Raw genomic sequence first — 13,849 nt, 5'->3', positions numbered from 1 at the left:
TACAAAAAATAGCTGGGTGTGGCAGCGGGTGCCTGTAATCCCAGCTACTCAGGAGGCTGAGGTAGGAAAATCACTTGAACCCAGGAGATGGAGATTGCAGTGTGCCGAGATTGCACCACTGCACTCCAGCCTGGGAGACAGCGTTGAGACTCCATCTCCCCCTCACCACAAAAAGGAAAAGTTAGAAATAAATAGCTTAAGTCCAGAAAACTATAAAGTTGCTAGAGAGGGACCCAGATGCCAACGTGGCCACTTCCATAATCTTTCAATTCCACTTTTCTGCATTGCTATGGACCAAGGTCGCACACATACATTTGGCCTCATACATGAATGAGTTGAGACTACGGAAAGCCTCAGATTTCACAGGGACTTGAAATTTACAGACTACATCCAGCCTCATTGTTACTTAGCAGGTTCAGACTAGGGCTGTAAACTTATTTCAGAAGGCCAGAGGGGCCAGTGATGATTCTGGAGAAGAAGTTCACTTCTTTCCTAAGAGTACGTAATTGCCAAAATGAACTTTTTAGTCTCATCTTCCAAGACAAAAATCTGAGGCTTGATCAATTATGAAACTCCTGAAAGCCCATTCTCTCTGGGTTCATATACTCTACCTTTTCTTGGGGTAAAAATATTTTATTTATGACCACTTAATCTCCATTTAGAAGGTATCTCTAGACTCTCCACACCCTGACTGACAGAGAGGGAGCTTCCAGCCACTGGACCTCCTCCCCAGAGGACAATGACTCAGAGTTGATAGTACACACCATCCTGAGTCAGCAGAAATACTGCACGTAGACAGTCCCAGAACTTCTGTGACATGAACAAGAAGGGTTCCCTCATTTTAGTGTTGGCAGAATATGCATAAACTAACACATCATTTAAAATTATGTACATTAGACAATAGTGACGCTTTAGCCTTTTAGACAAATTATGGAGGGAAAAAGAAGCATAACAAGTTAATGAGAATATAAATGAAAGAAGTTTTGTTAATTTCTAGAACATTGAGCAAATCTCTTAATGTCTCTTGTACTTACTATCCTCATGTTAAATGTAACTGTTAATTATAATTATTAATTTTTTATAAATTATATGAATACATTAACATAATTGTAATTTACTATGACATCTAAATTCCTACATAGCCTCCAGACCTACAGATTGTCTGAGAAGGGGAAATGGAACGCTAACGTTTCACTTGAATGTCTACAAATGCCTCCTAACTGGTTTCATCATATCCACTCCTGTCCCTCCCTTCCTATAATCCCTCGATCTATTTGTTCCTTCAAAGGGCTCATTACAACTACAATTAAACTATTGTGTATGTATTAGTTGTTTATTTTCTATCTTCCCAGAAGCCTAGAAGTTCCATGAGGGCAGGTCTGTGTCTTCTACACATTGAGCAGTATGTTGCTCTTAGAAGGTCCTCCATAACTATTCGCTAAAATAAATAGAATCTGGTAGCCCACACCCCTGGGGGGCTGCTCAAATAGACATAAATATATTGTTTCTACTTCCTGCAACTAAAGTGTTCAAGAATATTTGAAAATAGTTTTAATCTATCATTGGCTTACCATGTTGCAAAAGTTTACTCTTAACAGAGTTTAAGTGATTTTTCCTTTTTGACTTATGAATGTATTTTTTTCTTTTGTAGGTTGTATCTCTTTAAAAAAAAAAAAAAAAAGGCTTTATTTAAAGCAGTTTTAGGTCCACAGCAAAATTGAGAGGGAAGATGCAGAGATTTTCCATACGCACCCTGCTCCCATACAAGCATGGACGCCCCCATCATGGGCATCCCTCACCAGAGGGGTAGGTTTGTTGTAACCGCTGAACCTACATTGAAACATCATCACTCAAAGTCTACAGTTTACAATGAGGATTCTCTTCACTTTTGGTGTTGGGTTTGAAAAACTGTACAATGATGTGTACTCAATATTACAGTATTACCCAAAATAGTTTTACTGCCCTAAGAATCCCCTGTGCTCCACCTACTTATCCTTCTCTCCTTCCTTCCAAACTCCTGGGAATCCCGATCTTTTTAGCCTCTATACTTTTGCTTTCTTCAGAATGTCATACCCCTGGAAATATAGTATGCAGCCTTTTCAGGTTGTTTTCTGTAATTTAGTAATATCCATTTAAGGTTCTTCCACATCTCTTCGTGGCTTGACAGCTCATTCCTTTTCAACACTGAATAATACTTTATTGTCTGTTTAGAACAAATATTGGGCTGTAGCTGTCTTTTCTTGTGATGTCCTCTTTTTGGCTTTGGTATCAGGGTAACACAGATCTCATAAAATGAGTTGGCAAGTGTTTCTCCTCTATTTTCTGAAAAAATGTTTTTTATAATTAGCACTATTTTGTTCTTCAGAGTTTGATAAAGTGTCAACAAAACGATCTGGGCCTAGACTTCCATTTGTGGGAAGAGTTTTCATTACTAATCCTTCTTTTTTCCACTTAAAATGAACCTCATCAGATTGTCTATGTCTTCTTGAGTCAGTTTTGGTAATCTGTGTCCTCCTAAGAATGTATTCATTTGTTGGTATATAGTTGTTAATGATATTCTTTTCTACTCTGTAAAATCTGTAGTGATGTCCTTTCTTTCAATCCTGATTTTGGTAATTTGTACCTTCTTTCTTTTCTTTGTCTGTCTAGCTGAAGGATGATCATTTTGTTGATCATTTCAAGAAACCAAACTATGAATTATTGAATGAAAAGCATGTTCTTTATGGATTCTCTATTGTTCATATAATTTTGATTTCATTTAATTACTTTGGCTTTTATTTTGTTCTTTCTTGTATTTTGGAATTTATTTGTACTGCTTTTTCTTGTTTCTGAATATGAATGCTTAGATTACTGACTTTAGATCTTTCAGCATTTCTAAATATTCTAAGTTACAAAGTTCCCTATATGTACTACTTTTGCTGTGTACTATAAATTTTGACATAGTGAGTTTTTACTTTTATTCAGTTAAAGATATTTTCTCATTACCCTTTGGCTTTCCACCTTGATCCATAAGTCAATTTGATACAAATAGTTTAATTTCCAAATATTCAGTGATATCCCAGATTTTTTATGAAAGTTGATTTATAATTTAATTCTGTTGTGTAGGTGAATATTCTGTGCATGGTTTCAGCACCTTAAAATATATTGAGATTTATTTTCTAGCCTATTATAGGGTCTATCCTGGAGAATTTTTGATGTGCACTCAAAAAGAATATATATAGTTTTGTTTTGAAATGAACTGTTATTTATATGAGTTAGGTCAGGTATTCTCTATACTAATTTTCTGTTTGGTTATTCTATCTCTGAGAGAAGATTACTAAAATATTCAAGTATTATTAAATTTTAAATGCCTCCTTTACATTTTTTCTTCTTGTATTTCAGAGTATATATATTCACATACATTTATAACTGTTATGCCTTGCTAATTAACTATTTCTTTCAGTATGAGGAATTGCCCTCTCAGCCCTAGTAATATTTCTTCTTTTAATGTGTAGTCTGTCTTATGTCAATACAACCACTCCATCTTTATTAAGGTTACCATTTGCATGGTGTATCTTTTTCCATCTTTTAACTTTCAACTTGTTTGCACTATTGAATTTATAGACAATATATAATTGAACCTATTTTTTAAATCTGGTCTTACAACCTCTGCCTTTGAAATGAACGGTTTGTTCATTCATATTTAGTCATCATTGGTATTTCTGGATTTACATTTGCTATTTTGTTGTTTGTTTCTATATGCCTCATGTATTTTTTTGTTCCTCCTGTATTATCTTCTTCTCTGACATGGTATCCTTTACAGACATTTATTTTCCTCTCTTTTTGGGCCTCCCGTTACATGTTGGTTGATATGCTTTATGTTATCCTCTAGGTCTCCAGAGCTCTTTACTTTTATCTTATTTTCTCTGTTCTTTTAATTAAATAATTTGGAGTTAGTCATCAAATTAACTGATTCATTTTCTACTATCTTGCCATCTCAAATCTGCTGACAATCCCATCTAGTGAATTTTTTCTGTTGGTTATATTTTTCAACACAGTCTCCTTCCTCCCTTCCTTCCTTCCTTCCTTTCTCTCTTTTAATTTTTAATTCTCTGACAAAGTTTCATATATATTGAATAAATGGTCATCATATTTTGCTGTTAACTTTTGAATATAATTTTCTGTAATTATTTGACATATTTTAACAATTGCTTGGAAATAATTATGAATCCAACAAGTTGGCCTACTCTGTTTCTACTGACCACTTTATTTCCTGAGTATGGATTTCACATTCTTGATTCTTTACAAAATTGTAATTTTTGGCTGAAAACTGGACATCATAGATTATGATTTTTTAACATCTCTGGATTCTATTTTTTAAACGTTTTTAAAATTTTAACTACTTTCCTGGATTAATCCACAGAATAATTTTTTTTCTTCTGCATTATGTGCCGCTGATGTCTCTATATAGTTTCTACATTCTTGTTTAAATTATTTAGCTTGACATCTGTGGCTGCTAAGCATAGTGGTTATACAATAATTTGGGCAAATGTAGTGCTCAGATATCTTGAGTGCATAAGATTTCCACTCTCTGTAGATTGATTTGTATGTGACTTAGGAAGACATTCAAAACTGTGGCAGTTCTTAAGTCTCTTTGGACTTTATTTCTCACTGGGCTCTATTGGGTCTTCTCTGAAGTGACACATATTTTTCCATAATCCATGTGATATAGTTTAGATATTTGTCCTCATCCAAATCTCATGTTGAAATGTAACCCCCAGTGTTAGAGGGGGGCCTGGTAGGAGGTGATGGGATTGCAGGAGTGGATTTCCCATGAATGGTTTTGCATCATCTCTGCATCACGAATTCCTGTGAGATCTGGTTGTTTAAAAGTATGTGGCACCTCCCCCTGATTCTCTGGCTCTGTTCTCACCATATGAAGTGCCCGCTCCCCCTTTACCTTCTGCCATGATTGGAAGCTTCCTGAGGCCTCCCCAGAAGCAGATGCCAGCATTATGCTTCCTGAACAGCCTACAGAACCAGGAGCCAATTACAACTCTTTCTTTATAATTTATCTAGTCTCAACAATGCAAGAATGTCTTAATACACCATGTATTTATAGAGAGCTTATCTTAGCTCTTCTATGAATCTCATTTCTAAGGTCTCCCTTGTAAATTTCTGTGTGTGTGTGTGTGTGTGTGTGTGTGTGTGTGTGTGTGTGTCTATCCTTCTGTTGGTAAAACTGCATTTCTTGATGACCAAATAGAGTGGTTTCAGGAGCAGCCCCAGTCAAGAAGGTTACAGACCCTTGCCGTTCTTACATGAAACTTTAGCAATTTTCAAGAATAAATGCTTCTCAATTTATCATCGTATTTGGTCAATTTCCAGAGTCCTAAAAGGGCTGCTTTTCAAAATTTTCTTCAGTTTTATACTTGCGTTTTACAGAGAGGATTCACTGACCTCTTTATACCAACATAACTAAAAGAAGTACCATTAAGGTTGATTAATAAAATGGAATAAATGTTGCAGAGTGGATGTGAAATATAATACGGCATATAACTGTCTCTTCAATACTAATGGTAAATTGCCAAAAAAAAGCCTTGGATAAGTTTAATATGTTTAGAATTGTTCCACTTTCAATGGTAAGGAAGAAATCAGCCTCTCAGCATCAGCCGGCTGTTGACTGCTGGCAGATATCATGATGATAACATTAACATATCTTACAAAGACACTCTTCCCCTGAGACTCAATTTTCCCATCTACAAAATGAGTGGGTCCTTTCAATTCTGACAAGATCCATTTGTACACACAGAAGTCTTTTTAGGCAGATCACCAGTGTTAAGATAATTATTTGCAGATCATTATGTGACACTGACTTAGAGTGTCAGTGATAGAGGGAGTTTATATACTATGTGGGACCCCAAAAAGCAAAGTTGTTTGGGTTGAAAGTAAGGGGTGGGATCAAACCATGCTCACTTCACTACTTCCACGTATGTCACAGTAGCTCATGAATCACCTTTAAGGGATCCCAGGGCACCAACAAACTCGACGTAACAAACTACATAGAACATTTAACTCCCTCGTTTCACAAGGGAGAAAAGTGAGGCTCAGGCAACTGACCCACCCGAAGTTAAAGGACCTTATAGGTGGTTTCAGTGTCTAGGTGGATTAATCTTTTCAACAGCATTGCTACCAAATACCACTGTGCTTATTCTCATAGGCAGAAACTGGCATACCTACCTCTATAATGTTACACATTTTACCTTACCTGACACTAATCTGGGCCTCAAAATATTTTTGAATTTATTAATTAAACAATATGAATCATACACCAAAACTAAGATACAGTTGATAAGAACCCATCCTGTCATTCCCTACAATGTCTGACCTCTGCCCCATTTCACATCAGCTTCGTACAGAAGACTTTTTTAAGGTTCTGTGTCTAATAACCTTTTCTTGTTTATAGGGAATTATCTATTAATATTATTACCTTCTCTTGGAAAAAGAGAAGTAAAAAACACACTGACTCTATATGTAAGGTTGGACCAGGTAGATTTTTTTTTATTCAAGAGGTATCGCACATAAGAGATGGTTTTATATAGGTTGGGTCCACGTGCGCTGCTCAGATGAATACTTTAATTTACTAAATTAGTTTCCTAAATAAGATTGAGTAGTTAGGCTTCTTGTGTTTTATCACCATTACTCTGGTGGAGCTTTACAGCAAACAGATTATTGAAGATAAGCTGTTGATTCTGCCATAAAAGCCTTGGGGTGATTGTACTGATCAGTGGCAGTCTGTTTCAGATGGACTTGGGTGAAGAAGGCTAGACAAGAGGGGACATATTTCCAGGTGAAATGGTGGTTTGGCACGTTTTTACCTCTTAATACTGTCACTAACCCTGGGCGTGAAGCTATTTTGCACATAGCAAATTGTCATACCCAGAATAACAGACTTAGAAGAGGCAGTTACCGTCATAATGTTTACTTTTTCTACCTAAATTTTAAACAAAGACCAGTTTTCATTTAGTGTTTGGGCAACTTTGCTTCTCTGTTTCTTCCTGATTCTCACTAAGCGACAGCTTGTTTTCTTTATCCTAATAGGAAGATGTACCCTCTTCTCTGCACCTCCCTAATTTCCTATGTGGTTTCGTGGAGGAACACTTGAGCTCTAACCACTGAAACTAAGATAAAATAGAACTAGGGTCAGTGGATTACTGCTCTGCTTTTTATAGAATGCTCATGCAGAGAGATGTGGATGGTTTAATGGCTTATATAGGTTCATCCCTCTCTATTTATTTCAAGTCCTTTTGTATTCTGTCATTCTGTTCCTTCCCTAAACTATGTAACAGAGGCAGTATTTTAACTATCCTCATTTTACAGATGGCAGAAGGGTGGTTCAGAGAGATAATATTAATGACCCCATAATCATACAGTTAGTAATTGAATAATTGTAAAGCCAGGCATTAAGATGAGGTCTTCTGTCTCCAGTTCTCATGCCTTTTTACAATATCAAACCCTATAGAAAAGAGGCAAAGCAACCAGGTAGTAAGCCATTATTCAACAAAAATTAGGAGAGGTTACACATGCCTCCAGCCTGCTTGTATTACAACCTATGGTTAAAATAATCGAAAGGCTTATTTACCACCCCCACCCCCAAAAAAAACCTAAATAAATGAGTGAAGCATGGTCTTAAAGGTAAGAATAAAGAATATGGACACAGTATGTCTGGTGGCATCCCCCTTGGTGGCTTACCCTGTAGTTGACATCCTCTAGGATAGTAGATGTGCCCACCGTGCATCCTGCTTGCCACAAGGTTTCCTTGATGCTACAGCCATAAAGGAACACATTCTTCTTTTGGGAGTGGCCATGGAAGTCACAGAAAACCTGTAATAGCCCAACAAAGGAGAAAATAAAACCAGGTTAGGTCACTGGTTTCTTAAATCTGCTTAAATCATATCTACTCATGTTCCATTCCTCAAAGAGAGTTTAAAATGTCAACTTTCCCAAATGGATGCTGTTGAGTTAGCAGAACCAGCCATGTGGGCATCATTGGTGACTTTGGCAAGAGTGGTATTGATTGTACTGATGGAGGTATCAGGGGAGAATGTAGATTGTAAGGGTCTTAAGAGTGAACAGAATATAAAGAAATACAAATCATCTATCGCTCTTTTGATAAATTTACTTGTGACTGGGGAGGAGACGAAGCCAAAGCTGGAAAAGAAGATAAGAACGAGGGCATTTTAAGATATCTATGAATGGGTTGGGTGCAGTGGCTCATACCTGTAATCCCAGCACTTTGGGAGGTTGAGATGGGCAGATCACGAGGTCAGGAGTTCGAGACCAGCCTGGCTAACATGGTAAAACACCATCTCTACTAAAAATACAAAAAGTTAGCTGGGCATGGTGGCAGGTGCCTATAATCCTAGCTACTATGGAGGCTGAGGCAAGAGAATCACCTGAACGCAGGAGGCAGAGGTTGCAGTGAGCTGAGATCGCACCACTGCACTCCAGCCCAGGCAAGAGAGTGAGACTCCATCTCACACAAAAGAAAGGTATCTATGAGCATTTTAAACAATTTGATGAGAACACATGGACACACAGAGGAGAAAAACACGCACTGGGGAATTTTAGAGGGTGGAGAGTAGGAGAAGGGAGGGGATCAGGAAAAATAACTAAAGGGTACCAGGCTTAATACCTGCATGAGGAAACCATCTGTACAACAAAGCCCCATGACACAAGTTTACCTATGCAACAAATCTGTACTTGTACGCCTGAACTTGATTGAAAGTTAAAAAAAAAAAGAATTAAAAAAATAAAAGTCAATAGGAAAGATTCATCTAAAAGGAATTGATGAAATACATAAAAACAGAAGCTAATCAATCATTGTCATTTTTCCTTAGGTTCTGATGTGGTAAAGAATAACCATCAAAACACAGTTCCTTATCAAACAAAAGCTTACTTTTCATTCATGCTAGAGATCAGCTATGACTGATTTGTATGTTTCCTCCATTCTAGAAGCCAAGCTAAAGAAGCCCTAATTTGAAACATGCTACTCTTGTGGTAGAGGGGAAAAACTGTCAAAAGTAGAATCAGGTAATTGCCATTAAAGCTTCTACTGAGGCACAGCAAACATCATATCTTCTCATAGTCCACTGGTCAAAGAAAGTCACATAACCAATTTTATCAGTGGTGTGGGGAAGTATGTGACTCCTACAGGGAGGCTCTGCAAGTCACATGACAAAGGGCAGTGATGCAAAATCTTATTATAAGAAAAGATGCTAATAATGGAGAAAAATAGTAAAATCTAAAAAATGACCACAACTTGTTTCTATTCCTGTATGCATTACCCTTTGCAATAGACTATGTTCTATCTTCATCAATAGGTGGAGTACGTTTCTTCACCTCTTGAACATGGGCTTATCCATTGATGTGGTTTAGCTGTGTTCCTACCCAAATCTCACCTTGAATTGTAATAATCCCTACATGTCAAGGGTGGGTCCAGGTGGAGGCAACTGAATCATGGAGGCAGGTCTTTCCCATGCTGTTCTCATGATAGTGAATAAATACTATGAGACCTGATGGTTTCATAAGGAAGAATTCTCCCTTGTATAAGCTCTCTTGCCTGCCACCGTGTAAGATGTGACTTTGCCTCTCATTCACTTTCCACCAAAATTGTGAGGCCTCCCCAGCCATGTGGAACTGTGAGCCAGTTAAATCTCTTTCCTTTATAAATTACCTAGTCTCATGTATGTCTTTATTATCAGCCTAAGAACAGAGTAATATAGCCATGTAGCATCTTTTGATCAACAGGAATGAGAAAATATGATGCAAGCTGAGGCATATTAAGGGGTTTGCTGTCTTGCTGTTCCTGGGAACCTTGCAACAACTGTCACATGACCAAACACAGGCTGGGCTGCTGGATGATAAGACTCTTAGCAAAGTTATCCCCATTGACCTAGCTGTTATCAAGCGAACCACCAGGTATGTGAATGAATCTATCTTAGACTATCCAGTCCTAGCCAACCTGGCTCAGAGAAGGGGGATCAGCCAGTTTACCTGGATGATTCTTATTTAGAACCATTAGAAATAATGCATAGCTTTTGTTTAAGCCACTAAGTTTTGCTGTGGCTTGCTATTCAACAAAAGCTAAGTGTTAGAATAATGTCTCCTCCTAGTCTAAATATTTGTTTCCCTCCCTTCTACATACAAAATACACTCTCATATTCCCCAAGGAAGATACCCCTAAAGAGTCCATTCCATCACAGTATCAGTCTCAGCCCAAAATTCCCTTACAGTTTCTATGTCCTATGTATGCCTTCTCCTTATCTATGAACAAAAAGGCAAGTCACCTGTTTTCTGCTCATCTATCTACAATGGTTGAATGAGGAAACAATATCCCCAGTAACACTCATGTTACAAAGGGATGAATAAGAGGGGTATAGCAGTCACTGGTTCATAACAATTCTGTAATGCTCTCATGCAGGCATTGTGAGATGCCTGTATCCTTTGGGTAGGGCTAGTGGTTGATTAGACCCTGGATCAGCTCCCTGTCAGAGCTGTCCAGTATTATTTTTTCTATAGATATTTACTCTTTCCTTGGAAGGTACTAATTTTTCCTGTATCTTTCTTGGCCGTACATGAAAAGGGCATTGGACAATACAGCCCACTTTAAGGCAAAGCCTCTATCTTCTCCAGTTTCTGATATAGAAGTTTGGGAGCCCAAAGATCATTTTGGTCTCAAAAAATCACAGTCTCTTTTAATCAAAGCACTAAAAGAATTAGAAAATAAAATACATGACAGTAAAAGAAAATATTTTTCTTTTTTTCTTGACTTTATCTAAAACACAACTGACAGTCTAAAGCAAAATGGTAGCAATATATTAAATAGTAGCAATATTATAAAATGTGAGAAAAAATAAATAGTGTTATAAGGTCCCTATAGTAGAGATGAAGTAGTATGTTATCTCTTCTCTGATTAAAGATAGTGTGAACAATAGGGCAAACACTAAAATACTTTTAAGGGGCATAAATAATAATTCAAATGTGGAGATAAATTGGAATCATAAAAATGCTGAATTAATAAAAGAGAAAGCAGAAAAGATAGGAAGCTCTAAGAACACATGAAAAAATAGGAAACAGTGAAATGGTAGATTTCAACACAAACATATCAATAATCTTAATGTAAATGGTCAAAACACACTATTCAAAAGGTAAAGAGTATCAGATTGGATAATAAGAAAGATCAAATATATTCTGCCTTCAGGAAGTGCATTTTAAATATAAAGCCACAGATAGGTTGGAAGTAAAAGGATGTAAAATACACTATGCAAATACCAAACAAAAGAATGCTAAAGTAGCTATATTAATTATCAGATAAAGAAGACATCAGAACAAGAAGAATTATCTAGGAAAAGAGAGAGGTGATGGCTGATGTGTCCCTCTTGGCTTTGGTGGTTAAGTACTACCACTTGGCCTCTGCTACTCTGGGACTGTATAATCTTTATGAAATCAAAGACCCCATCTCACTGAGTGTGGTGGCTCACGCCTGTAATCCCAGCACTTTGGAAGGCTGAGGCAGGCAGATCACCAGAGGTCAGGAGTTTGAGACCAGCCTGGCCAACATGGTGAAACCCCGGTTTCTACTAAAATTTAAAAAAATTAACCGGGCATGGTGACTGACACCTATAATCCCAGCTACCTGGGAGGCTGAGGCAGGAGAATTGTTTGAACCTGGGAGGTGGGGGTTGTAGTGAGCCAAGATCATGTCATTGCACTCCAGTCTGGGCAAAAAGAGCAAAACTCTGTCTCAAAAAAAAAAAAAGACCCCATCTCAATAGTGGCATCCCCTACAGACCTGGCCTTCAAAGAGAACAGCTACAAAGTTTGTCAAGCATGAAGACACTAATATATTTCTCACTGCTTCATGGAGGGAGTGTCTTCTGAGCCCTCCCATAGACAGGATAAACTCAGTATACATTTCTATGTTCTAGAGACTTTGCATACTCTCCCCTCCATTATGCCGGCAAAGCTCTGGCATCTTGACCTAACTAAATATAGACTATTGTTGAGCACAACATTCATTCAACCAATTAAGCTGTTAGATCCACTTCTGGCCTTTCAAGATAAAAATTAAATTGAGAATCTCTAGATTGTACACTCGTGTCAATGAAGTCAGCCAAATCTAGTAAAGTTCTGCCCTAATTAGAATACTCCTACACATGTCGCCCAGGTTTCTAACGATATACATTATTAAGTCTTGTAATTCTTTTGTGTGCAAGCTATTTCTTTTTGGGTAACAGCATGTACTTATCTTCTAGGATTATGCTGATGTTTGGTTCTAGTTAGGAGATCAGGAGGCAACATGAGGTAGTTGTTGTGGGTCATAAAAAAAAATAAGCATCCTCCTTCAAGGCATCTGCCCCAGGTAATGTTATTACAGGATTTTCCAGCAGAGGAAAGCTAGTCTCCTCCGTTACTATTCCTACTGATATGTGGGGCTTGCACAATGTCCTATTCTAGACTTTAGAATAGTGAGTCTCTCTCTCTCTCTCTCTCTCTTTTTTTTTTTTAAAACATAGTCTCACTCTTTCACCCAGACTGAGAGTGCAGTGGTGCAATCATGGCTCACTGCAGCCTCGAAATCCTGGGCTCAAGCTATCCTCCTGGCTCAGCCTCCCAAGTAGCTAGGACTACAGGCAAGTGACACCATATCTGGCTAATTTTAAAAATATTTTTATAGAGACAGGACCTCCCTGTATTGCCAAGCTGAGTCTCAAATATTAAGCATCAGAATAACCTGGAGGTCTTGTTAAAGCAGACTGTTGAGCCATATCTTAGCAATTCTGTGATTCAAGTACATCTGGGTTAAGCCCAAGAATTTGCATTTCTAGCAAGTTTCCAGGCGATGATGATGCCCCAGTCCCAGGACCTTAGCTTGAAAGCCTCTAGTCTAAACAAACACATAAAATAATTGTTTGAGGTTTAATCCTCTATTATCATTAATTTTCAACCAACTTTTACCTCTTACATCTGTTTCTCTCTGTGAATAAATACTCACCATTCTTATGAAAGTGTGCAAACAAATTAAGACTGTGTCTTAGCAACAGATTTCTCAATAGAGCCAGAAGCTATGCCTCCTTGGTGATAGGCACTCCTTAAATGCTAAATTCAACTGGAAAAAATAGCTTTTCTTCCTCTCCTGATCCTTATAGACTCTGAAAGAGGAAGTAAGTGACAAATTATAGAGCTATTCACCTGCAGGAATGAGCACGACTAAGCCGTGTGAGCTCTAGTAGGCTCAGAAGACTCAGAGTGAAGGAGTTGGAGACATTGTTCTGCTTGTTGCTCAAATGATACCCCTAAAAATAAATGCCTGTTAATTCTAAGAAACATGTGTTTCTCCAAATTGCAGGGGGCAATTACAAGGCAATTTTCAAGTTATTTAAGTTGAGGAAGCTTCTTCTTTTCTACTGGAAGATTTAATACTTATACTTCTTTTCAGTAAAATTCTTTACCACGTAAGTAGAAAATGTTCCCAATCCAATATCTACAGATTAATCAATAGCCCTATTTTTTTTTATTTTTTTATTTTTTTTAGACAGAGTCACATTCAGGCTGGAGTGCAATGGCCCAATCTCAACTCACTACAACCTCCACCTCCCAGGGTTCAAGCAATTACCATGCCTAGCCTTCTGAGTAGCCGGGACTACAGGTGCCTACCACCACACTCAGCTAATTTTTTGTATTTTTAGTAGAGACAGCGTTTCACCATTAGCTCAGGCTGGTCTTGAACTCTTGAGTTCAGGCAATTCATCCACCTCAGCTTCCCAAAGTACTAGGATTACAGGCATGAGCCATCGCTTCCGGCCTT

At 37.7% G+C, this 13,849-nt stretch overlaps 1 protein-coding gene across 4 annotated transcripts in view; it reads right to left on the bottom strand.

The window, feature by feature from the left end:
- Window positions 1-13,849, bottom strand: part of AGBL1 (AGBL carboxypeptidase 1) — a 786,993-nt gene that overhangs the window by 346,335 nt on the left and 426,809 nt on the right. For all 4 annotated transcript variants that reach the window (XM_012438697.2, XM_064376229.1, XM_064376228.1 and 1 more), the window contains exon 20: window positions 7,732-7,863. In XM_012438697.2, the coding sequence (XP_012294120.2) occupies window positions 7,732-7,863 (132 nt within the window). The remainder of the gene's footprint in view (window positions 1-7,731; window positions 7,864-13,849) is intronic.

Source organism: Aotus nancymaae, unplaced genomic scaffold, assembly GCF_030222135.1.
Source record: "Aotus nancymaae isolate 86718 unplaced genomic scaffold, 86718_ANA_hifiasm-v0.15.2.pri h1tg000014l, whole genome shotgun sequence".
In the NCBI taxonomy this organism is placed as follows: Eukaryota; Metazoa; Chordata; class Mammalia; order Primates; family Aotidae; genus Aotus; species Aotus nancymaae.
This window is presented reverse-complemented; position numbering and strand designations above follow the sequence as displayed.